Below are 26,192 nucleotides of genomic sequence, written 5' to 3' on the forward strand. Positions count from 1 at the left end.
AATTTTTTTTCATTACTTCTTGACCAGAATCTTGTCAGTTCTCATCAAATAAAGTACATAAGTGACTCAGACCTGCTAATTAATTCTGTTGTTCTGTTTTTCTTTTTCAAATTACAATGGAATGAGATAATTATGAAATCTATCAACATATTCTTGTACAAAAAGTTAAATTGAATGGTATTTACTAATAAAGCACAAGTTTGGCAGAAAAGATTCCCAAGTATTTTGAGGATTACAGACTCTGAACTTCACAGCAGTGAATCCTACTTAATGTTGTGGTCTTGGAGCCTTTATAAGTATTTTGCTATTATTATTATTATTTAATATTAATTTAATTAAATGTTATTATTTATCATTATATATAATTAAAATATATACTAATAAAAAACCATAATATTATTTATATTTAAATAATAAACATAATAATTATATTTAAATAATATGAATATGTATACTATTTATTATATTGATATATAAATACACAATAATGTAATATAATAATATAACATAATAATTATGATTATCTATGAATATATTTATTGGGTGTAGGAGATGTGACTCTCAATAATAACAATTAAAAATTATTATTTCTTAATAAATTACTATGTCAATAAATTATCATTTCTTAATAAATTATTACATATGTTTATTATTATTACTGAATCTGTATAAAGATGACTCTTACACACTTTGGAGATTTACAACTCTTACACCCCACATCAGGCAGACAAATAAATATCTTACATAAGCAGTGGCTATTTGCCTGAAACATGAGTTTTTAATACAAAAGGCTTATGATAACAACTCTATAATAAAGTGGAAAACCAGAATAACTGGGGGTTTTCTGTCTCACTCTAGTTCACCCCATTTTTCTGTACTTTTTAAGAGGCAGTACAAAACTCCACAGAAAACACACTATCCCCAAATTGGAACCAGAAGAGACCACAAATCAACATATTAAATCTAAATCTAAATTTAAAGCAGGCTTGACTGACCTGAAAATGATGCCATGTTTGCGTGTGTTTTCTGCTTTCTGGAAAATACGAGAATATTACAATAAAAGAATATGTTAAAATAGGAACCTGCCTTAGCAGCTCTGGGATTTTTCAAGAGCTCAGAAATCGGTCCAAATACCCACTTGATTCTGCCTTCTGGAACAGCCCAAAGTTTGCAAATTTTATGAAACATGTTCATAGTAAAACAGGAGAGGAGATGCTGAATACTTTTAAGTTGCCAGAAAATCCCCCCCAAAAAAGGCAAATGACAAAAAGAAAAAGCACTGTTTCTTTTTCCAGGCTTGCACCATGATTTCTCTTTTTGTTCCAGAGAAAGAAGGCACTGATAAATGTAACAATAAGCTTTGAAGGGAGCTGCTGCTCAAAGACAATTCAGCAGTGTTTTCTTGGCAGTGTGACAGGAGTAGGGACCACCTTATTGTTGCTGGTTCTGGCAAAGAAATCAGAGCCTTTCCAGGTCACAAATGGCAGAATATCAAAATATTACAATGCTCTCTTCCCAGAGATGGTGAGGGGGTTCTTTCATTAATTAAATATAATATGAATATACAGGATCCACATTTCAAATTTTAAAGTGTATAAAATTGTTATTAAAAGTGCTGGGGATCAGGAGGACAAGGCTTTTTTTTTTTGGTCCTGTTTCATTGATGGCCTTGGGGCAAGTCAGTCCACATCTCTGCACCTCCAGCAGCAGACTGGAGAAAACAAGAGCTACCCCACTGGGCCACTGGGAGTCTGAATAGATCAGTAATTTTTGAAAAAACAGAGACTGGCATGTAGAACTGATTATATAAGTGTGAAGTAATAAAATGCAGACTGTGATCAGACCTGTCACTGCTCATTTTCTGTTATATGCCCCCCTGAAAAAATGGACTGCGAGTGAGAGCTGAAATATTCCTGTGTTACCTCTGAACAACCACTGGAAAATGGAACAATAATTATTTCAGATTGTAACCTGCATTACCATCTCCTCCACCATTTTTATATACGTTCTCACATGGTGCATTGCAGCTCTACTCCTTTCTTGGCTCCCATTCTAAAAGGCTCGTTTTTTCCATTGTCTCTTAGTTTTTCTCTCCTAAAAACTTTTTTCTGCTGCCTTTAATATCTAGCATGTTTACACTTGCAAGCTTTTCTGTAATCACCTGAAGCCCACGACTCCACATCCCCCTGTGTGTTTTTCCCATTCCTGTGTTTCCCTATTGATCTCCAGTCTCCAGTGGCTATTTTTGGCACGTGGCTTTTGGCTCCAGCTGCTCCGAGTGCACTATTAATGCATAATTCATGTTTGTCCATCATCCTAAAGGCTGGGTGCATGCCTTGCTGTTTTTCTCTTCTGATTGCCTGCACACACTGTACTTGTCAAGGTGGTGTGTTTTTGTTGTGGGAATATGTGATGTGAGGCATTTTTCAGCCCTGCTCACTGTTTGGCTGCCAAGTACCTTCAGGAGTTAAAGGATTGCTAATCAAGGCTATAAATAGAAGAATAAATGTTGTACGTGGAAGCAGGAGGAGAACATAGAGATCCTGATTTTCAAGTGATGACATTGCTAGAACTGCATTAAGGTTGAAGGGACTGGCTTATGAGATGAAGGAAAAACTGATCTGGTTCGTCTGCTGTCCAGTCTTTATTCATCCCACAGCTCAGAGGAGTATCCCAGGATTTCCATGCCCTTTGATGTCCAGCCACCTTCTCCCTCAGAGGTGACAGAAGGATCTCTCCTCATGCAGCAGCATCTCCATCTCCATTACCTGGGATACTCTAAGCTAGGAGGAGGCGAATAAAGAATAAAGCAAATCATCAGGATGACTGGAGAAAGGATCCCATGTGCAGTGACAGTGACCAAGGCAGAGCATTAATTACTCAGCCTTCCTAAACCAGCTGAGCCCATCATTTCCCCCAGGCCTCGCTTCACCACCCACAGAGCAAAGGTTACAGCTAGAAACGAAGCAGCCTTTGAGCACAGGATGATGTTTCATCTTTGGACCAGGCAAATCACACGCAGTAAATGGGTAAATGTGAATGCTTTGCCTGCGCATTTTGTGTCTGTGCCTCTCAGTGATGGCAACTCTTCGGTAGCTCCCGACTCCGAGTGACGGCGCTGAGCCAGCAACACCCACTGGCGCTGCCAGCTCCCAGCAGGGCTCCTTCCTTCTCCCCCCACCAATATCTGCCAGGGAAAGCAGCCTGATTTATCACCACTGCAGGCTGCAGGCCAAAATCAGCCCTGAGGGGGCTGAAATGGGCAATGCCAGCACAGATGCCCACAGTCCTGGGCCATGGTGACACCCTCCCCTCTTTTGGGGCCTGGTATGTACAGTCAGGGCTGGTGATGCCCTTGAGGCCCCATCAGCTGGAGAGGACTGTTCAGGGTCTTAAAATGTCAGAAAATGCCTCAGTGCATCCATTATCCACCTTAAAACCTTCTCACATCATCCAGGTCTAATTAAAGTTCCTACTGGTGGCGTGGCAATACAGAGCTAGGTGTGTATGTGACAGCATCACCAAAAAAGGGAGATAAGTATCCTGGTAGACAGGACTGAGTAAATCCAGGGTGGTGGGAAAAAGTAGTAGCAAAAGTAGCAAAAAAAAAAGTAGCAATTAAAGTTCTGGCAAAGCTGTCCCTTTATTAATAAGCCCATGTCAGAAAGAAATGCCAGTCACCCATTTTGGACCAATCTGTGATTTTCAAATGCATCTTTATTGATAGGTTGATTAAGCTCTAGTCTGAACTTTATTTTACAAGAACCTGCAGCTAACCAACACAAAAAAATTACCATCATTACCTCGTACAATACCGGACTAGCACAAAAACAGAAGTAAATGCCACAATCCAGTTAAAAGAACTGTTAAAAAGAACTAAACTGTAAACTCTACATGTAACAAACAGCTGTGATTAGTCCCACGTGTCATTTATAAACCCAGCAGCGGGAGGGGAGGTCTGAACACAAAACCAAGCACCCCAGATGCCAACCCTTTCTCCCCTGAGCGTGCTTGGCAGCCCACGCATGGACAAGTGGGACAGCAGCAGAGAGATGCACACCAGCTGCCTGTCTCCTGTCTTTCACCCTGGAAAGCCCCCCCTGGGTCTGTTCTCTGCTTGAGAACGTTCAGAGCTTCCTAAAACATGAGACTGATATGGATTTGCACCCAAAGGATGTGAGGAGAGCCTGGTAGCTGAAGGAGAGCGGGTCTAAAAGAGAGGACTGAGCAGTGCAAGCAGAAAACTGAAGTTACCCAAGTTGGCAGTAGGTACAAACTCATCCAAACACATTTATTCCAGATGGATGGGAACGGCACACCTGAAGTTCAGGCTGTAACACTGGGGATATGATCCCCCCCCCATTTCATCCTCTGCTCCCTCATTTTCTGTCTGCCCGTTATGACCAGCCTGTCTATACATCCTCTGTGGTTCCTCCCTTCTCTCCCACTCTTCTGCTACTTTCCATTCCCCACAGGGAGTAAACCCTCCTGCCCCTCTGCACTGCCTTCCCTGACCTTCACACAGCTCTGCCTGACACACCCTTGAGCTCTTCTGCCTCCTGTCCCTCTGCATGACAACGCTCAGAGAAGGCTGAAACCTGATTTCCTGTTTCCCACAATCAGAGGAGCACTCATCTTGATTTCTCATTCATGAGGAACACAGGGAACTGGGATCTAACTTTATTAACAACAGAGTAAACACCTTCCACTTATTTTGGAATCTGCCTGTGTTCTTCATCCTTCTTGCCCTTTCCTCCCTCTTGGTCCCTCTCTTAAATGTAGGAATGTTTACAGTAAGTCAGGTCTAGTTCTCTGATTTTTAGAGGAGACCCCAGGATTTTCCTGAAAGTCAGCTCACTCTCCAAAACCCATTCTTTCCTCAGAGTTATGGCAGTTATGGGAAAATCTGCTGTTTGTGCCACTGGGAAGAAAACTGCTTTGGCATGACAGCATAAGGCTTGCACAGGACATCACCCATCTGGCACCTTTCTAAGAACAACACTGGTTTAAAATAAAATAATTAAAAAAAAAAAAATCTACAGATAATCTATTCCCCTTCAAGTCTAAAAAGAACCTCTGTTGTGGCAAAGAGTGGCACTGTTAGCCAATCACAAAAAGCCGGCAAAACACACGTGGCAGTGACTGAATTCTTCCACTTGTGCATGTGGTGCAAGGGCTGTACAGGGACGAGGCGTGGAAGGGAAGGCTAAACCCACAGGACTTCTGCCATTCCTCAAATCTGCAGAAGACCAGTACAAGGACAACACTGAGAGATGATTTTCTGTGTTCACCAACAGCAAGACCACTAGTAGTTAAGCTGTCTTAATGCACAGCAAGGGAGACTAAAGTTGGGTTACCAGGAAAAGCAATCTGGCTTGTAGGCCAGCTAGGAACTGAAGAGTCAACCTCAGCAGCCTCCAGGGTCTTCCTCAGGGAGGTTCACTAAGAACAAGTGTGATGAGCAGCCACAGTGGACATGTTTGGTGTACTCAGTCCTGTCTCAGAGCTGGTGGGGGGCTGGTCCTTCTCTTGAGGTCCTTCCTAGCCCTGTGCTTACCAGTTTATCAGTTGACTTCACTGAAAAGAACAAAAGGGCCGTCTCTTGATTTTTCTGTCCAGCAGTTGCAGTTAAAGCAACAAAGGGGAAAAAAAAAACCTTAACAAATCCTTCCTTCCTTTCCCCAACCTTCATATCTCACAGCTGAGGAGTCCCCAGTCCTCAGAGTTAGCCCTTCTAATACCAGTGGACAGAGTCAGCCCTTCTAATACTGATGGAAGCGATGGGAAACACAATACCCTTGGAACAACTCACAGGCAGCAGCTGGAGTGAGGACTGTCAGCACAGGACAGCCTTGTGAGAGCACACTGAAGTATTTCACAGCTCACTGAATGCTCACAGCAGTGTGGAGACACGACAGGGTCAGTGCACAATACATGGCATGCCTTCTTCATCCAGTGAAAGGGTTACATGGGAATGGCCATCCTGCCCAGTCACTCTCCTGGAGCTTCCCCACACTGCCTGGTCCAGCAGCCTCCAGCACGAGCTAACTACTTACAGCTGTGGCAAGAGAAGAGCTGTGAACAGTGGAGCCTCCCCATCCCTCAGCGTGGAACCCCTTGTTAGTTCTTCCAGTCCACCGTCCCCTCCCCTCCCTCCCCTCGGTTTAAAAAAATAATGGTTATAATTAATGCGTGGAGTCGATGACAGTGTGCACGGTGGTTCACTTCCAGTTCTCTTCCCCTCTTCTCATGCATCCTCCTCCTGCCTCTCCAACAACCCCCTCCCCATGCCAATCCACTCCATCAGTCCATCCACCCTGCAGGCCTGAGGGGCTGCTGCTCACTTGCCATAGACGCTCTCGTCGCTGTAGGCCACGTACAGAAAATAGTCCTCCTCGTGGTTATCCTGCAAGGGGGCAGAGGGACACAGTAACAAACCAGAGCCCTGGGACTCACCACAGGTGAAAAAGCCCAACCCAGAGGTCACTGTAACCAGAGGGAACCACCTCTCCTCACTGTTTCTCCCTGTTCACGTTCCAACTCGCTCTCTCTGGCCACAGCTCTCCTTCCAAGCACAGGCACGACACATATCTGGCCACAGTGAATTTTCTTGAAGAGCCACATCAAGAAGAGAACCTTGGTAGGCTTTAAACAAGTCAAAAAGTCACCTCTAGATGGTATTTTTAATTTTTTGGAACACTCTGACATGTGGCTGCGTTTCTGAGTCCTGTTTTACATGCGGGCAGCAGAGCTGAGATGTTCAGTGATTATACTGACACAAAAAGCCTGTCAGTCTCAGTTCTGGACAGTCAGACAGCTTCCTCCTACGTGTTCCGACTTGGAAAAATCCCTGCCTGTGTTATCTTTTATTATCTTCATCACCCCACACGCTGATGAAGAGTCCAGTGATTGCCAGAGGGTGACAGGTCAGACAAGGCTCACAGCTCCACACTGCAGCTCTTTTAATAAAACACACTAACAGAGCAGAAGGAGAGATCAAGGAGAAATCAATGCAGGCTGCAAACCACCCATGACATACTGGCTGTATAACTTAGGGACATTCCTCTGATGGGCACTGAATATGCCTTTAAGGCTGATCAAATAACAGTGCTCAGCAGAAATGGTGGGCAGCAACGTTCACAGCATCCCACACAATCCTCACTTAAACAGCATAAGCAATGAAAAACTAATTCTGACCAAAGAATAAGTGTTCCTTAAGGACCTATTTATAGACAGCTGGCTGCCCAGTGATATTGTGTCCTTTTAGTGGCCGAAAGGAAATCTCCTTTGCACAAACAGGAAAGCCAGGGCCTCTGTTCTGCCCCCTCCCTGCCCCAGACACAATCCTTCCTGTGAAACATAAAGTGGTTTATTTCCACACTTTGTCAAAACAGCAGCACCAACACGTTGCTTACCTCGTAGAGTTGGCCCATGGTAGCACTGGTGGGAGGGATGGTATTATTGACAAAGAAGAACAGGGCATCTTCTGGCCTCAGGTGGATCCTCTTTCGGATTAAGAAGTAGAATTGACCAACTGAGGAGGAACAGAGAAGGCCTTAGATGCAGAAAGAATGTGGGTTGGGGTTTTTGTTTGTTTATTTTGGTGGGTTTCTGTTTGTTTGTTGGGGTTTTGGTTTTTTTTTGTTTTGTTGTTGTGTTTGTGTTTTAACCCTAACCACGGCTGTTTTCTTTGGGTCATGGAAGGCACATGGTGTAGGGGAAAATGAACTTTGCAGGGCAAAAAAAAAAGCAGAGAGAGCAAGCAGTAACTTCATGACTGTAACCACATCAGCAGGCAATCCACTGGGAGCTGGCAGGTTCTCAGGTACACACCTCATGCCACGTACTCTCTAAATCCACACTCCACACTGTGGTACAAAATGCTCTACTGAGGAGATTGGTGGGAAGACCCTTAACTAGCTTAACCTTTAAATCCCACAGCTCAAAGACACCTTAGGGAATTTAGCCTTGGAGCAAATGGTCATACCACTCCTGGAAAAAAAAAAATTCCTTGCTATTTACTTGAACTGTGTTGCACAAGAAAGCATTTCACAGTCCATTCCACGCTGCAAAAAAAACAAATAAAATGCTGTTCTTTTAACTCATTCATGTTCTTCAGTGCAAACAAATGTAATCACACACAGAATCACCGTGACCATTCGGAAAAGGAACTTTGCAGCTATGACTCCAACCACAGGGGTGGAAAAGGACGGGACTATTTCAAGAACTTGTCTCTTCCTGCAACAAGAACACAGCCTCTGGCAACCCTGGTCATCACTGACTGATGATTATGCTGCTGCCCATGATACACAATTCAGTCACGGTCAGAACTCAGCTGTGACACAGCCACGGCAGCCAAGGCACTGGGACACCTCAGGGAATTCTCCACATTCTAATCCAGGCTGGAAGGTACAGAAATACAACCAGGGCAGCAGGTGAAGTGGGGTAAATGATAAGATGCTGAGCCTGTCTGGATGGGTTTTTTTGTGCTGATCATAAATAAGAATAAAAAAGCACTCCTGAAGCCTTCTCACTGAAAATCAGGAAGAAAGGAGGTAAACATTGTTACCTGTGAGGTCAGAAGGCACGAGATACTTCCTTTTGTCTAGGTCAGGTACTCTGGCTTTTGGTGCTTTTTCCACAATTACCTGGAGAAAGAGAGAGAGAGAGAGTGAGAGAAAGCAAGAAAACAAACATGAATATCATAAAACAAAATGGTCCAAAAAGCATCGGTGGATATTATCTTTTGATGGTGCTACCGAGGCCTTTTAGCTATTTATTTAATCTATAACAAACACTCAACATTAAAGAACAGACAGGTGAGAAGATGACTTAAAATCACTAACAGTAACTATCCTGGGACCCAGGACTGCAGCAGTAAGCACAGTGAGTGAAAAAGGAGTCCAGTACAGACACAAAAATAAACCATAATGGCTGAGGAAAAAAAAAAACCAATCAGGGCACCTTGATGTTCCCAATTCAGGTTAATTTTGTATGAAGCAGCTGTCAGGAGGCCAATACATGAACACAAGAAGTATCACAAGTAAGTTAAACTTTCCAGGTTACAGTTCCAAACTGCCTTGCACAAAATCAGCCCTACTCCCAGTAGTCCCACATCCTAATTTCCACTTTCACCAATACCAAGTGCTCTAGAATGAAGAACTAAAGACCAGCTACAGCTCACTGGGGAATTTATTTTAAAAATCTCCAGTTCCTCATTAGTTATCTTCTGCTCTGATATTCATATCCTGTAAATGGATATTATTGTGGATATTAATATGGATATTACCCACACTTCATATAGCTAGCTATTCCTTATTTATATAAATATCTAATAATTAAAACCACCCTACCACGTGGACAACTGGACCCACAGAGACCTTTGACACAAAATACTACTCTTCATTAAACCCTAAAGTGATTACAATATAGGAAAAAATGCAGCTCAACAGCTTTAAGGTCAAACAGACCAAGAGACCTTCTGCTACAAGTTAATTTTTGTTAGCAGAGCTAGGCAAATGTTTACCTCAGAAGTGAGAAGTATCCCAAAGTGACCTGACTTCCTTCCACTTGGAACTACTGGGCTTGTGCAGAAAAAAATTGCAGGTTTTTACTTTTTTGTGTGTGATTTGTATTTTTAAACTGGTCAGAGTTCACGATTCCATCTCTGTGGTTTGCTGTTCTGCTCTGCAGAAGCCATTTTGACCATCCAAACTAAATCTTAAAGCTGGATTTTATGAACCCCCTCACCTTTTTTAATTCTGTTAGACCCTGTAATTGTAAATACTCCACCTGACACACTGTGGGACTGACTTCCTAAGGGTTCTTAGGAATCCCAGCCTGGACATCTCTTCCCTGTGCTCCATTTGAGTGTGGCCCACACAGCCAAACCCCCTGAAATTTCCCAGTTTGATTTTAAAATAGAAACACAGTTGTCTCTGCTACTTCAAGGATTCCAAGTACCTAAATTAGAACAAGGCATTCCAGCTCTTTCAGGCAGTTTGTGGTACAGGACACAGATTTCTGTACAAGATGCAGTCGGTAAATGCCTCGAAGGAATGACAGTTCTTCCACAATCTCACTCAACAGGAACATTTTGAACACTTTTTTTTTCTTTTTTACCAGCACATCCAGCCAGGCAGTATCTAACACAACAAACTGCAGTGGAGAGAAACCTTTACTATTTAGCCCCAAATAAAAAAAGCTACTGGCAAGCAGAACTGCTGGCTGTGACTGCCCTGACTCAGGGTGGCCTGGCCATCAGATGATAAAGGAAAACGAAGTCATGCCTGTGAGGAAGAGGTGAGAGTGTTGCTGGGGCTCCTGAGGCCCTAGGGAAGATTTAGGGAAGATTTAACTCAGATTACCACTGAGCTTGAGAGAGATCTCCCTCCTGCAAAGAGGCAGGGAAGGAATGGAGGTGCCCCCAGACTGCAGTCAGCATGCCCTGATAACGCAGGTTATCTCTTCTGAAGCACTAAACCCTTCACACACACAGAAAAACCCCTACAAAGATAATCCAGAGGGCAGATGCAGATTATCTGTGCCTCTGCTGTGGCTGAGTGGTGGCTGTGGCAAGGCAGGGCCGTGCCAGCAGTGAAATCTCGGCAGAGAGCTGAGATGTGTCGGGGCACTGCAGCGTGGACAGCCAAGCCGGTGACATCCACAAGGATCCTGCTGTCAGGAAGGGCAGAGCTGCAAGGGAAGAACAGGCTGCTGTATCTATTTGCTTCCTGTGCAGCTCTGATTACAGCCAACCCTTAACAGCTCCCATCTGGGCCTTGCCATGCAGCATTTCCATTTATCCTCAACTGCGGCACACCTCGTTATTTCGGTCCTGGTTTTCTTAATAGAGGTCTGATGATGTCCCCTTATCTTGACCTCCTTTACCTCTTGCCATACCGGGCCTGGTCCTGGGCTCTTCCAGAGCTCTTCCAGACACGTTTCTCACGGCACAACCTGCCATGTTAATCCTCAGTTTACAGCCTGCCTCGCTTCAGACCTCTGCAGGTCCTCACCGTGAGACACCGAGCCACACACACCTCACTGCTGATCCACTCCAGCCTGCTGTGCCACGGCAGGCATCCCAAAAACAAGTGCACCCAGATACTGACTTCCCAAATCTTGTTTCAAGCCCAGTTGAGGGTCACTCCCAAGATAAAAAAAAAAAAAAATGCTGTTAGACTGCAGGGAAAACGTGGGGTTTAGTAGCTGTTCCCCCTCGTCCTTAGTTTTACAGGGGACTCCAATTTTTTTTTGGCATGCAGTAAATCTAGGGCAGACTTCTCCAGTGGGGATGGAAAAAAAAGACATTTGCAAAACGTTTATTAAAAAGAAAAAAAACCAAAAACAAAAACACAAAACACCAAACACGATTAATTGGATTTGTCATTTCTTCACACTCCCCCCCCCTCAATTACTGTTAATAATTATAAAGGCAGAAGTTTTCCACAGGCACGGCAAGGGGGAATGAGGAAGCAAAGTTTAAACTGGATGACCTTGCATTCTGAGGGACATTTTGTCCACTGGGGAGCAAAAAGATCGAGAGGTTATCATTTTTTTGCTCAGTGCAAAGGAAAAGAAAACAAACCAGGAATATACTGAGAAGACAAGCCAGGAGGCAGTAGAACAAAAATACAGGGGAAAAGGAGACGACACGGACACAGACGATGATGTTTTCTGCGATGGATTAACCCCAGCCATTGTTCTCCTCCATTTTTCCAGACCAGGATAAGCTGGCCGACACCACGCAGACAGAGACGGGCAGTGCCTTCCCTGCCGAGTTATTGCGGATCCCCCTCCCCCCAAAAAAAAGGTGTGTGACACCCTACCCCCCCTTTTCCCCCAGCACAGAGCTGGCTGCCCCGGCGGGGGAAGAAGGGCAGCCGGGGGTTGGGATCAGAGCATCGACAGCGCCTTCCCGCAGCATCACCGAACCCAGCCCGGCCGGGGAGAGCAAAGGCGGGAGCCATCGCGAACTCACGGGGACTCTGTCCGGGTACTTCTTGCGGATCTTCTCCCCCTCCTTTTTCCTGTACTCGAACGGGTGGTCCTCCTTGTACTGGAACTTCATGGTGCCGGGCTGCGCCTCCGCTCCGAGCGCTGCGGCGGCTCCGTCCCTGCCCCGACCCTGCCCCGCCCTCCCTCTGACGTCACGGGGAGGGGCAGTGCCACCGCGACGTCACGGGGAGGGGCGGTGCCGCCGTGACGTCATGGGGAGGGGCAGTGTCGTCGTGACGTCACGGGGAGGATCCCCCCCCGCTGCGGCCGGCCTGTGCCGCTCGGAGCTGTGACGTCACGAGGGAGGTCCCGCTTTGCCGCCTTGACGTCACGGAGATGTTCCCTCTGCTGCTGCGACGTCACAGAGAGGCCCCCCCCTTTGCCACTGTGATGTCAGGAGGAGGTCTCCCTTGCCCTCTGTGACATCACGGGGAGGCGCCCTGCTGCTCGGCTGAGCGCTGTGACGTCACCAGGGAGGTCCCCCTCTGCCAGTGTGACGTCACAAGGAGGGTCCCCGCTGTGCCGCGCAGTGCTGTGATGTCACAGGGATGGTGCCCCTTTTGCCTCCGTGATGTCACGAGGAGGTCCCCTTTGCCACTGTGACGTCATGGGGAGGTGCCCCACTGCATCTGTGACGTCACAGGGAGGTCCTCTTTTGACACTATGACGTCATGGAGGGTTCCTCCTTTACTTCTGTGATGTCACAGGGAGGTGTCCCCACTGCCCGTGTCTGTCTGTCCCAGGACAGATGGACATTTCCCCACAGTTGCCGGGTGGTGTCAGAGGATCCATCAGAAGGTGCTGGTTTTGTGCAGTCCAGTAGGGAACAGCCTAAGACAGAAGGAGTCCCGGGGTTCTGACCCGTGGAAAATTCTGGTTTTGTGGCATTGCACCTTTCCGTGATTCCTGTGTTTGGCCTCCTTGCTTCCTAACTGCTGGCAGCACAGCCAAGTGTGTTCGAGGTCTGTGGTGATGGTGTAGGTTTGTCCTCAAGGGCAAAAGAGGGAACTTTTCCAGCCTGTTTCACCCAGGCCACCAACATGTCCTGGCAATTTTAACAGACTGACCCCACGCTCCCTTTGTCCCGTAAATGGCTGTTTCCATCCCCAGGGCTGCACACGAGGCAGCTGAGCCTTGCTCGGTTTGAATTGCTGGTGACGAACCAGGGAGAAGCTTGGGGGTTCTTCCCTGTCCCGATGGAAGGACAAGGCCTGTGAGTGGATTGCTGGGTGACTTCTCCCAGTGAATCCCACGTGAGGTGGGATTCGCAAACCTCGCTGTTGTCTTCCTGCCCCTGATGACGCAGCCCTGGACGTGCAGCCACGGGACTCGCCCTTCCCTCTTCCCCACTTCCTCTTCACCAGGCACCGAGTTCCCAGCTCTCTCCTCCGGCTTCAATAATAACAACGGCGTCACTGGCAAAACAGCAGGCAGGAAGGTGACACACGCAGGAGCAGTGGCAAACAGCTGAACATCTGACTCGGAGTTATTCAAGTGTCATCCCCCGGGCATGTGACAAACCCCATGTTATGGATCCGTGTGCCAGAGGGAGGAACTGGAAACGGGGTTGGCACGGCCCACAGGCTACCAAAACAATATAGTTTTCCTGAACCCAGAGCGTCAGAAGAGCTCTGAGCACGTCCTGTGCTGCTGTGCCTGCAGCTCACACAGAGGGACGTTCTGAAAGGGATTTCCCAAGCGCTGCCAGTGCCGTAGCCATGGAAGCAGGAGATAAAAATATTTGCACAGAACCTTGGGGGGCAGGGTTTGCAGTCTGGGCTGTACCACACAGCATTCCTTCTCAACAACACTGCTCAGCTACTTGTAAGTCTGGACTCCCTTGGATGTTTCTTCCATTAGTACCTCCTATGGGATACCTTCCTCTGTGCCTCCACAGGATGACTTTATCTTTTTTTAAGGCCTTAAAAGTTGTGGAGTCAGCATTTCAAAGCCTCTCTTGTCAAGAAACATCTACTTTGTACTCCGAATGGGGATTCAACTGCACGTGGTGCACCTGGAAGCACTTGTGAATCTGTTCTGCCTGATGTCCATCCTTGCCTGGTGCCTCTCCCAGTACCCCTCACGACTGGTCTGGTGACCTCAGAGCCAGTCTGGGCACGTTGGTCTTGGATGAGGGCACAGGATTAGTCACTGCCACCAAACAATGTCTAATTGTGTGCATGTTTTCCTTTCCTCCTGAAAAGGACTCTGTGTTGTCTGTGCTGCCTCACTGCTCCATTTTTCTACACTTTCTTATTTTTCACCATAAAAAGCCGCTCATTCCTCCCAAACTTGTTGCATGGCCCAGCCTCAGCTCAAAGTGGCTTAAATGCATAAAAATGGTGTCACGAGGAGATTAAGGAACATACCTTGTGATGAAAAGCAGCAAATGACAGCAAAATCCTGCTTTTTCACAAAATACATGTGATCTTTATTGACTCTGTCCTCATTTTGGGATTATTTCAGAGGAGAGAACTTCGAATTGTAACAGATCTGCCAGCAAGAGCCAAGTGCCTCCAGTCACCTGGGCCTGCTCTTTGCTTTCTTACACAACCTTTCATGTTGTTTAAATAGAGCAGTCTGCTTCTGCTTTTTGTTCATTTGTTCTAATCTGGTGTTTCATTGGGTCTTATGGGCTCACCTGAGGTCAGTTTAGTGGGAACCAGTCCCTGAGCAAGTGAAGTTATATCTGTCATTATTGCCACCTGAAATACTTCAGATGTCTTGCCAGTAAAAAAACCCTTGAGGGTACCAGCATAGCACCTAAAAACTAGGACTGAGACAAGCAAAGAAGGATGTGAGCAGATGGGAAGGAATTGGAGAGTTAGACATGGAAATCAGCAGGTCTGGGTACAATTGACCTGTGACTTTTCCCCTGAAAACTGAGAAAGGAGGGAGCTCAGTTTGTTAGAACACGATGCAGAACACCACCAAAATCCCCAAAGGGACCATTCAGTTAAGAGTGGGACTCAATGCTCCATGTGGGTCCCTTCCAACTCAGAACATTCTGTGATTTAAAGACAACTAGAAAAATTCACAGAAGAGAAAAAAAAAATCTCATAGAAATTAAAATATTTGAGATAGTAGAGGAGAGGAAAACTAATAATTTTAAACCTTCCCTTATCCTTGCACACATTAGGGGGGGAAAAAAAAAAGCCGTGTAATTATTATGGTAAACCGTATAAAATTGAGCATTCCCCGTGTTGCCAGGCAGGATTGCTGCCCTGTGGAGCAGGGCTGCCATCATGTGTTAAACGCCTGCACAGCTCGGGCTTCACAGGCAGGAGGTGGAGTAGGAACAGTCCGTTCCCCCTGGAAAACGACTGCCAAGAACTTTCCAGGAAGTTTCGGGGCTTGGTGGTACTTGACGCGTGTTCAGCAGATCTCAGATGTCTCTGCTCGCTTCGGGATTTCACTGGGGAGTAAACAAGAGGCTTCCAGGAAATGTTCTGCAGCCTGGGGGACACGTCGTGGCCGAACAGGACTTCAGAGAGCAGCTGATAAAGTGGGTCACTCGACGAGATGTTCCACAAACAGTTGCTGTTATTGTTATTATTATTATTATTATTTCAAGGCCAGGTTGGACGGGGCTCTGAGCAACCTGGTCTGGTGGGAGGCATCCCTGCCCATGGCAGGGGGTTGGAACTCAGTCTTTAAGGTCCCCTCTAACTGAAACCATTCTGTAATTCTATGATTCAAGAATGCTGGACAGCAGAAGGGACATAAACTTATATGTCACTTCTCTGCTTTTTCCATTCCACTTTATCCCTCACTAATGATACAGCTGGGCAACGACCAACACAATTCAGGAAAAAGTTTATAAGCTCAGAAATCAAGACCCTTACACACAAAATGGGCAAGATCTGGGACGTTATCGAAGATGTTTGGGTTGTTCAGTTCAGCTTTATTCTATCCCCGAAGTAATCTTACCAACCTTCTCTAAAATTTTCTGTGGCTGATCTCAACAGCAGTTAGGTTCCTAAAATTATGTGGGACCTTGTCCAACATTGTCCTTGTTCTCCTTATCTACAAAATAACCATATTTTCTGTATTTCACAGGAAAGAAGACCAGCATATCAGGGACAGTGAGAATTTGGGTACTTCAGTGAGAAGGGCCATGCAGGTCTTTCAGAAAGATGTCATATCTGTGACCTGGGCATTCATATCAACATTGCCATCTACACCAATTAACTGCTTATCATTTGATATTTGATGTCCTTCTGCTTTAATGTTTTCAGGTGCTGAACCTAGGGTAGAGACAACACTGATATAATTCAACACTCACCTTCTTCTGACTGCCTAACCCAGGAAAACATTTTACAGATGGTCCATATCCATGTTCATCCAGTTTGGTCAATATTTCTGGGTGGTTCAGCACATTTGTATCGATCAGGAGAGACTCTCAAATTATTCTGTCTGGGAAATGGCTTAAATGTTTTAAGTGGTCTTACTTAAATTGATCTGGTTTTGACAGCAACAGTAGGAATTAATAAATGATACAATATGAATGCAATGAAAAGATGATTGAGCTTTATTTCAGGGGCAGTGTTCCTGCTCCTCCCCTTGTTTGATCTGTTGGCACCTAATATAATATTTTTTAATTCAAATATAAGAGCTTGAGACTACTACTTCAGAATTGCTATATATCCTATTCAGAACCAGACTGTCTTCATTCTGTGTATCCTGGAGGACATTTAGGGCACATTCTGTATATATCCTCTCCGTTGTTTACATGCAGATTGTTTGTTTTAAAAATGACTAGAGATGTTTGGCCGTTTCCAGAAGTTTGGTGTTATTACTGGGCCTTAATAGACCTTCTCACGGGTCTTTTTTTTTGTTTGGTTTGGGTTTTGTTTGGTTGGTTTAGTTTTTGTCTGTTTTGAAATCCTCTCTGCCACCCTGAGGAAACCCAGGGTTGAGGCAGGAGGAATGAGACCGCATCTGCCATCACCCTGCAAGATGGCTCAGCACCTTGATCCTGCTGCCAGCTTGTTTGTGCCAGCTCTGCTACTGGTGTTGTGTGCCTGTAATAAATGGACTTGGAGAATGCCAATGGCCAACCATCTCAAGGAGGTGTCAGAAAGAGGCGTCAAACTACGCTAGATCTGAAAATATTTGGAATTTTAGCTAATTTCCGCCCCCTTTCTCATTAAACTAAGGAAGTCAGTCGGAGATTCCCAACCCTGCCCACATGAATTAGTCCCTGCATTTAACTGTTCTGTATTATTTGCCATTAATTAAAACCAGGCACTAATGTCCTGGGAGGGCTGGCTGGGCATCCTTGGCCTCAGCAGGTGCCTGCAGCTTTTCCTCCGGCACGGGATCCAGGTCTGGCACTTTCTGGCCCGCCCTGGCCACCGTGAACCTGCTCATGTGCAGGGCTTCTTCGTACACCGGCGGGGTGTCCGACGCCGAGAGGGGCGGCGCTCCCTGGGCAGCGTTGTGGGAGTGTGCCACTGCTAATATCCTCCTGGCAGCAGGCCCAAACACGGAGTGGAGAGCTGCAAGGGAGGAGACCAGAGCAGTTTGCCTCGTCCTGAAAGCATCATGTGATTAGGGAGCGTGTCTGCAGGGCACAGGCTTTTCTCTCCCTACAGCTGGAGCGTTTTCCTTCTCCTGCCCCTTCAGCCTTCCCTAAAAGGAGTGTGTGTGAAACGCCATCGATAACATCCCACAATTACTCTCTCCTGAAATGCCATTGAGACCTGTAGCTGCCCTAATTCCACCCAAACGTGTCTGATTCACCGTCTGGCTGCATTTGCTACGAGGAGCGAGCACCTGAATTTGTAGGATGTGCAGGTGCTGATTTCCCCCCATCCTGCTATGAACTTCCCTCTGTCAGCCTCAGGGTGGCACAATCTGGGCTTTTCAGAATGCAGCCCCTCCCGTGGTGGTGTGTTGAAGCCCCCAGCACCCATCAAAGCCAACTCACAGGTGATGGTGCTCTGGAGGGTGCTGTCGTGGTCGAAAGCAATGACGGTGACCTCGTAGGGCTGAGGCCCCGACTCGTCCCCTGCCTGATGGCACTGAAAACAGCACCTCACGCAGACAGAAACCAGGCCACACAGGAGCAGGAGCCCACCAATCACCACCACCAACCTGGAAAGGAAGGGGACACAGAATCAGGACAGGAAGGTTTTGTTTGCAGGACACCTCATAACGTCTCTCGCTGCCTAAAGCGTGCCTGGACCTCAAAGCTAAACATCTGCAGCCTTCTCCGACAGAGTTTGGACATTCCCCAGGGATACAGATCCCTCATCCCTCCCAGGCACCTGTTCAAGTGCTGCACCATCCTCAGGGGAAGCATTTTTCCTTCTGTCTAATCCAAATTTTCCTGTATGCAGCTTGGCCAGCCACCTCAGGTGCTTCTGCTGAGCACCTCTGAGAAGTCTCCATGTCTCGTCTCAAGATCCCCCTTAGGTAGTGGAAAACTAAAATAGGTTGCACTTTTAGCCTCCTCCAGGCTGAAGAAACCTGGTCCTTATTACTGGCTCTCCAGTGGACTTGTTTCAGTTTGCCAGCATCTCTTCTGTGCTAGGGGACCAAAACTGGACTGGTCATGAGTGACAAGCAGAGAGGAAAAATTGGATCTCACAGTCTTCTGGCTGTGCTCTCTCTCTCTCTTTAAGAAATACAAATATAATAAGAATATATTATTATTAATTATTAATGATAAATATATATTATATATTATATGTATTAATGCAGCTTTCTAGATGTTCAACAACTACCATCCTTTTAAATCTCATCCTGGTGAGAATTAGTAAGTAAATAGACTTACCATGAATGCTTTATTAATGTTGTTCATACACTAGATTAATATGTGGAATAAAAAAGGAGGCTGGTAAGTCAACGTTTGTTAAAGATGATGAGGTAGCTAAGGAGTTGCCTGCCTACTGTAGAGCATTGGAGCACCCCAAGGAGAAGTGGGGGGTGGCATCACACTTGCACATTTAATCCCACTCTTTGCTGCTGGAACTGTCTAGACATGCAGATATTTAAAGTATGTGATCTTACCAGATGTACCACAAACGGTCCCACTCTGTGCCTGCACAGCTGAAGAGAAGAAGGTACAAAAAACAGTTACCCACAGAACACCAAATAAATGGGAAGATCCCTGTGGCACCTTCTCCCATCTCCCCTCCTGCTCCTCCCTTAAAGTCCAGCTCCCAAGTGGCACAGTGATGAGAAACTCACTGCGTTTTGGGGTGGGCACAGTTGTCCAACCTCATCAGTCTCCCTGTCAGGTGAGTTTCCCTTCTGTTTGGCTTTGTCTCTTGATATTTATGCCTGCCCAATTCCACTTGCAGACCTTAGAGACCTGCATTCACCTTTGTTTTGTCTTTTTTTTTTTGTCAGTATATAATTATTCTGTCATTCTTACAGAGGACATCACTGATGGTGATATTCACCAAAGCAGTATATTTCAAACCACTGAAATATTGAAATTACACCAAAGAGCTCTTAACTATTGCAGTTTTGAAAATAGGCAGCAGCAAGGTTACCACATGATCAGTATGTTGATCAATAAAAATAGCAATTAATACACTCCACATTCAAAACCATGGTAATTTAACATGAGTTTTTAATACTCACAATAAATAAGCTTTTCTGGAGAATGTCAACCCTGAAGTCATAACACTCATGCCCACTTACTGCCTTTGTCCTTCATTCTTTTCTCCAAAAAAAGAGAGCAATTTTGACAAATACTTACAATTCAGTGTTGAGGCAGCCTTCCTCACCTCTCACTTGGGAGAACTAAAAAGGGCAAAACAAAAAAAAAGCTCAGTGAATTAAATCTTTGGCCTTTGCACCTTTTATCTCTGATACCTGGACCATTCCCAGCCTGAATCTCCTACGGGAAGGACTTCCTGTTATGTCTCTTCCATTGTTCCCATCCTGTATTCTGCTGGAGGTTTGAAGTTACTGTGATATCAACTGCATTGTTTCATATCTTAACTTCCTGTAGTCAGTAAAATCCTGTTTAGTGCTGTTCCCAGCATAAACCCTTTCTTACCTTCATCCTCACCACGACTTTTCCTTTCTCCACCACAAGCTGCTGATCCTTCTCCATGCTCCAGTGTTAAGAACCTTTAAATACCCTGCTTCATATAATTCACTGACATGAATTCTGCTCTGTCCCTTCCAGCATTCTTACCTTTCTCCTTCTTTCAGGTGCCCTGACCTCTGTGTTACCCTCCCTGGAATAGCACCAAGTATTATCTTCCATGCCTGTACCTTTTATAAATCCAGTCCTTTCAAATCTCAGGGAAATTTTTTGTGCTAATGCTCCTCCATCTTTCCAAGGTCACTCCAGAGCGGAGACCCCACACAGAGGAACGTGAGCTGTGACTTACCCATAAGGAACACCCTAAAAAAAAGCAGATCATGTCTGAGCTGTGCATGTCCGTGAGGTGATTCTGTGGCCTCTTGGTGTCTCAGGCTGCTCAAAGTCTTCTTGTCCTTCCCAGTTTCAGTTCATCCTCACCAGGAGAAGGAGCAGGTTCCGTGCTGTGTGTTGAATCCAGTCTCTTCTTCCTACTCTTACCACTTTCTGTCCTCTGCCCTTCAGGTTTTTGCTTTCTCTTTGTCACTGGCAATTCCTGATCGTTTCTGCCTGTCTCTTTTTGTTGGCCTGTTCCTCTCCCTCTTTTGAAGGGATTTCTAAAACCCTCCAGTCAGATCAGGAGAAGAGCAGTAGCTACAAGTTCTGGCTTTAGATGGTGAACTAGTTCAGTGAAGGGCATCGTGAGATCTCTGCAGACCTGACCCTTCCCTTTTAGGAGCAGAAAGGGTCTCCGAGTTTGTTCATTCCCAATTATTTCTCTCCCCGCCCCTACCCTCAGGGGAGTGGGTTGAAGGTCGTGTTATTGACCTTTCTTAAATGGAGTTCAGACTCCTTTCTCTCCTCCAGTACCTTTTCTGTCCTGGCACTCACATTGTCCTGCCTCTGTGGATCCAATCTGTTGACTCTGAAGGGAAAGAATTTGCAATATAATAAAGATATATATAGCATTATATAAATATATATATATATGTAGTTACAGGTATATGTGTAGATCTGTATATGTGTGTGTATATATATATGAATACATATAATAAATATATATTCAGCACCTCTTCTACCTCCCATTTTAAGGCTCTGCCACCATCCCTCTTACCTGGTAACCTCCTGCTATGTCAGTCCTGCAGCTGAGAGTTTTCACTCACAGGTCCCTCTCCCAAAATTCCTGCATGGCCATCCAAGCCCCCCTAAACACCTTCCATCACAGGGAATGCACGCTGATCCTCCTATCCTGGATACTGTTTGTCCTGCAGCTGATTATATTAGTAGGTTCCATTCAACGACCCATTAATTTTCTCTGTCTTGTAGAACTGCTTAAGATCTCTGTTAGTGCTCATGGCCATTCAGAGGGCTATTATTACATGCACATGATCGTGTTCACCTAATCTTTCTCTTTGGAATAGCTGAGACAGGAAAAAAAGAAATGCTCTGCTGTAATGTGTTACTGTTTGTGCTTGGAAACCACCTGGGACTGGTGCATAAATGTTGGTTAAAGGCAGGGGAGCAACGAGGGAAACTTGTTGCCCCGTGTTGGAACTGCAGTCCATTCACATTAAACTGGTGAATCATTAGCCTGCATTTTAGAGTCGATGATTTTAGAGTTGCAGAGCAGAACCAATGGATTCATGGACATAATGAAAGCTCCCAAGGCAGGCTAAAAACAATTTACCATTCTCTAATCATAAAAGTTAGTGGTGCAGTATAAACATGCCTTAGCATTAGTTTATCTGTCTATCCTTGCATCCATCCATCCCAGCCTACTGGAAAAAGGTTTCTGGGTCCCAATGGAGAAGTAAGAAAGAAAGAAACATGACTTATTTGCTTTATATTTCTATGGGATTTGGCCAATATTCTTTTTGCCTCTTTCTCCTAAATTCTTTTGTGTATTGTGGAAGACCCAGCAGAACTGTAAAATAGCCTTTCCTGTATGTATGGCTTTTGAAACTGGTGGGGTTCTATGTAGAGAAGAAGTGTAATTTATTCCAGGGCTTTTTATTGTCAGTGTGATAATTCAGTAGATTATCACTTAATTTTAACTGATAATTTCAAATTCTGGTAGGATCCAATAGGAGAAACAACAGATAAAGTGATAAAAAAAATTTTCAAAGAAAAAACAATAGTGTGACGTGAAACAGTGACCTCTCCAAAAGCATATCATGATTCACTCTTACTGAAACACTGATTATGCTTTTTCAATTCTTTTTCTTTCTACACAAAGGACACCAGGATGCAATTGAGGAAAGCTCAATGTGATGAGGAACGAACTGCAAGCAAATTTTTCAAATATGCTGCAAGAAATTAGGAAATCAGCTGTGCTTGGAAGGGGGAAAGAAATCCTTAAAAATTATGGCAAATCAACAAGCTGTGATGAGAGCTTATCTTTCAACACGGCAGGGAGGGAAATGAGGTGTGCCTTCTGTTTCTACCCAGGTCTGTCTCCTCAGGTGAGTCCGTGTCCTCATGGATGTGACCACCTAGAAAGTAATTTTTTATTATATCTTTCCATCTTTCTCTTATATAGGTTTCCAGGCTGTGTTTGTTTTTTTTTTTTTTTCCTAAAAGTGGGAACTGCAGCTCTGGATTGCAGTGTAATTGCTGTGGATAGGAGGAAAAGAGCAAGCACAACTTGTTTAATGTGACACAAAGCTTTTCCCCTTCCTTCAAAACCAGCATCATCAAAGCCTTGCCAACAGCGTTCTGCCACAGCACCTTTCCTGAGGGAGCAATCCCCAGATATATTCGGTTTTGGAGGTGGTTTTCCAGCCTTGGATGTTGGCTCCAGAAAGAGGATAACAGCACCTTTCCTGGGGAAGTAAAGAACCCACCCCTAGTGTCGGTGGCGCCCCGTGGAGGTAAAGGAGAGGTGTGGGAGAAATCGCTTTAATTTTGGAGTCAAGTTTCGGAGGTACATTTAATTTCTTTTTTTGGAAGCTCGCCGCGCCATCTGGTGGAGCTGCCGAAATGCAATTTCCAGCAAAAAAAATTCTCAGTGCCAGCCGAGAAAGATCCACGTTGAGCTCCCACTCCTTGAATCGCATCCCAGCCCCTGGAGCCTTTACCTCTCCCTGGTGTTTTATCATCTGCACCACCAACAGTGGGTCTGGGTGCTTTCCTTCCCGAGGAGAGGTGGTGTTATCCTCATTCAGGAGCCCATCTCCAAAATTTGGATGCAGCCTGCAAAATTTGGCTGCTGCCACGCAAAGGGATCCCACGCAGGATAGGAAACCCTGGCTGTCTTTTCCCCTCCCTGCAGCAGATCACCACCTGCACAGCCAGAGGTGGGCTGGGATGGAGGTGGGAGAGGCTATTGCCTTGCCAAAATCGATGTACTGCCATAATTTACAGGAGCCCAGCTCCACAATTTGTATCCAGTCTCCAAGAATTGAAGATGTCCAGGGATTTATCCCCTCAGAAAAGGAGCCAAGAGAGGAAGCTGTTGCTGGCCATTTACCCCTCCCTGTGCACCCAACCACCTCTAACCCCAACACTGGGGCAGGGTGATTTCCTTCCCAAGGGTTCTTCAGCAGTCCCACAGCAGAAGGGTCCTCTGAGAGACCAGGGAAGGTATTCAGCTCTCTGATTTCCTCTGTCTCCACAGCAGCTCTCCCAGTATTCCCTTTTGAGTCTTTGAAATTCCTGCTCCTGAGGCAATTCATGCCAAGGACACACCGGGCCAGTCACAAAGGGCTGTTTTTGTCATTTATTCCCAGTCAAGCTCACTCAACTTCCAGTACAGTCCACCAAACGTGACATGAAGGGGGTAGAACACACAGTTTGATCACATCCACTTAGTTCTGAGCTTCCCCTACTATTCCTCTAACTGGGACAATAAAAACAAACAAACAAACAAACAGGCTGCATTTGTACACAGCAGATGTCAGATTTCAGGGTTGGTCACTACAGGCAAATGAATTTAATATTCTCACATAAAAGAGGTTTCTTATAGTTTTGATGATTTGTTTTTCCAGTTTTTTATGTTTTCCCCAGCAGGGCCCAAGTGTGACAACTTCTGGAATTACAATCAGAGGTGGTAAGGGGTGTGGGAGAAGGACTGTGTGGGTTCTGCAGGTCTAGTAAAAACGGTGGGAGTGGTTTCCACAAGGCACTTGTCATCATTATTGCCCTGTTAATGTATTCTCTCGCTGTACACAATAACGTAGGTACAAGCAAAAATAGGCTGAAAATGTATTGTCATACCTCAGAGAAAATAAAAAGAGACACATAAAATTTTTAGACGTGCTCCAGTGATTTAGGTTCATTTCCAAACATGGAAAATGCATGTGGAGCAGCTGGAGTTCACTTCCATAATTCTACATGTGTGAATTACTTAAGCCTAAAAAAACCAGATAGACACTCTCGTTCTCCACGGGGTGAGAGAGTCATACCCAGGGGGGAATTAGTTCCCACTATATTATATATCCAGTTTAGGATGAAAAGAACAATCCCCTGAAAATGTATTTTTCTCTCCAAAGGCCATATAGGGAGTCTGGCCAACAAGCAGAGACATAAGAAATCAAATGTCTGCTATTTAATCCTGGGTGAGGCGAGTTCTGTGTTTAGTATCTAACTCCCCTTCCAGGCATTCACACTGAAATTAGACACCTAAATTCTTTATTTCTGGCTACTGTGTGTCTAAAAGCCAAAATCTGCAAATGGCACTAAGAAATGTAGGTCCCTGGTTGAGTGGAATGGGAGAAAATTAACCTAAGCCTAGTTTGGTTCTGTCTTGGTTGGAGAGGGTTTAAAATCTGACTGGTGGGTTTGCTGGCTTAGAAATAATGATGATTTTCTGGGCAACACACAATAATAGTCTGAATTGTCCAGTGGTAGCCTACAGGACACGAATTCAATATAGCACAACAAAAAGACAACCTTTTTTTCAGTTTCTCCCACACAGACAAACACACACATAAAAAAAAATCCACAGTTTCATTGTAATCTATAACATGAGTGGACTTGTGGGTTTGGTAGAATTTAAATCGTGATACAAAAGTTTATATGATGATATTTAGGATGCAACTCCTCTGCTCTTGGAGGACGTGGAGATCTTACAGCCTTGATTCTTGACAGCCTTGAAACGCCCTCAAAGATTAAAAGAACAGCTCTCAGGTTTTGTAGGGTTTTTGAATCAGAAAAAAGAGAGTGCAATCCAAACCATATGTATTTGGTTGCCAATGGGGCTGATTTTTAATTAATTTTTTTTTTTAATAAAACGATGTTTGTCAAACAAAACAAACAAAAGAGGAGGTCTGAAAAGTTCTGTTTTGTGCAGGATCTGACTTTGCACATGGGTTTGGCCAAGATTAGGAGCTACCAAGGCAAACTGTGGGGCCCCTGATGTGCAGTTGTCCCTCAAGGGTCAGAAGGTTTGTAAATCCCTGCTCCAGTCCTGTGGCTTTGTTCACCTTTTATAGTGATGAACTCTGAGGTCTGGGGTTTTCTCGTCGTTCTCCATATAGAGTCCTCAGAGCTGCTCAGGTTGCTCTGTTGAAATTTTGCTGTATATATTTTCCACAACACTTTTCCCCATAGAAACCAGGAGTAACCACTTTTAAGGAAGCTGTGGAAAATATTTCAAATAATACCGAGATTCTGCTGCTTTCCCCCTCCACTCTTAATCACAGTAAATATTTAAAAGGGACAGGGAAGTTATTCAAAGACCAGGCTGCATTTTCCATTACATTAAAAAAATTTAAAAAATTAAAAAATAGAAAATTAAGTCTTTGCTACTTCATTAAACATTTTCTTGGTAGATCCTCTATTATTTTTTTAGGTACAGTGAGCAATGTGAGATTAAAACAAATATAGCAAAGCTTCCTTTTTTATGTAGGGTTGTAAGTGTAAGTAAAATTAATCTTGCAGCTGTGTCAGTCTGATCTTTTTATATGATGGCACGAGAACTGACACAGCTCTGTGGGGCTTCTGTCGCTGTGACAAATTTAGAAATAAAATAAAGACTCGACAGTCCATATAACTTACATAATTTACTCTGAATGTTTGTTTATATTGCTATGTTAGCATAAAGCCCTGGTGTAAATTATATAAGTCAAGGAATTTGTCTCCACTTTCTCAGCACAATATCCATGTTTTCTCTGAAATAGCTGCTTTAGTATCCACAGTTCAAACA

General features: G+C 44.9%; 2 protein-coding genes across 2 annotated transcripts; both read right to left on the reverse strand.

Annotated features, from left to right (window-relative positions):
* Nucleotides 1–3,699: 3,699 nt before the first annotated feature.
* On the reverse strand, nucleotides 3,700–12,151 carry GABARAPL1 (GABA type A receptor associated protein like 1). The gene is made up of 4 exons (XM_050324332.1): nucleotides 11,984–12,151; nucleotides 8,570–8,648; nucleotides 7,416–7,534; nucleotides 3,700–6,406 (listed from the first exon to the last, which is right to left on the reverse strand). The coding sequence occupies exons 1-4, from the start codon at nucleotides 12,071–12,073 to the stop codon at nucleotides 6,341–6,343; spliced, it is 354 nt and encodes a 117-aa protein (XP_050180289.1). The 5' UTR covers nucleotides 12,074–12,151; the 3' UTR covers nucleotides 3,700–6,340.
* Nucleotides 12,152–16,380: 4,229 nt separating this feature from the next.
* TMEM52B (transmembrane protein 52B) lies at nucleotides 16,381–20,074 on the reverse strand. The gene is made up of 5 exons (XM_050324852.1): nucleotides 20,018–20,074; nucleotides 19,715–19,758; nucleotides 19,018–19,056; nucleotides 17,933–18,099; nucleotides 16,381–17,501 (listed from the first exon to the last, which is right to left on the reverse strand). The coding sequence occupies exons 1-5, from the start codon at nucleotides 20,072–20,074 to the stop codon at nucleotides 17,251–17,253; spliced, it is 558 nt and encodes a 185-aa protein (XP_050180809.1). The 3' UTR covers nucleotides 16,381–17,250.
* Nucleotides 20,075–26,192: the final 6,118 nt, after the last annotated feature.

Source organism: Myiozetetes cayanensis, unplaced genomic scaffold (assembly GCF_022539395.1).
Source record: "Myiozetetes cayanensis isolate MyiCay16 unplaced genomic scaffold, myiCay2020 scf3, whole genome shotgun sequence".
Lineage (NCBI taxonomy): Eukaryota > Metazoa > Chordata > Aves > Passeriformes > Tyrannidae > Myiozetetes > Myiozetetes cayanensis.

Coding starts and splice junctions, on each gene's coding strand:
- TMEM52B (XM_050324852.1), bottom strand. CDS start 20,074: ATGGAGAAGGATCAGCAGCTTGTGGTGGAGAAAGGAAAAGTCGTGGTG. Junction 19,759..20,017: donor AAGTCGTGGTGAGGATGAAG/GTAAGAAAGGGT, acceptor TGCCCTTTTTAG/TTCTCCCAAGTGAGAGGTGA. Junction 19,057..19,714: donor GGCTGCCTCAACACTGAATT/GTAAGTATTTGT, acceptor TCTTCTCTTCAG/CTGTGCAGGCACAGAGTGGG.
- GABARAPL1 (XM_050324332.1), bottom strand. CDS start 12,073: ATGAAGTTCCAGTACAAGGAGGACCACCCGTTCGAGTACAGGAAAAAG. Junction 8,649..11,983: donor AGTACCCGGACAGAGTCCCC/GTGAGTTCGCGA, acceptor CTCTTTCTCCAG/GTAATTGTGGAAAAAGCACC. Junction 7,535..8,569: donor CGTGCCTTCTGACCTCACAG/GTAACAATGTTT, acceptor GTTCCTCCTCAG/TTGGTCAATTCTACTTCTTA.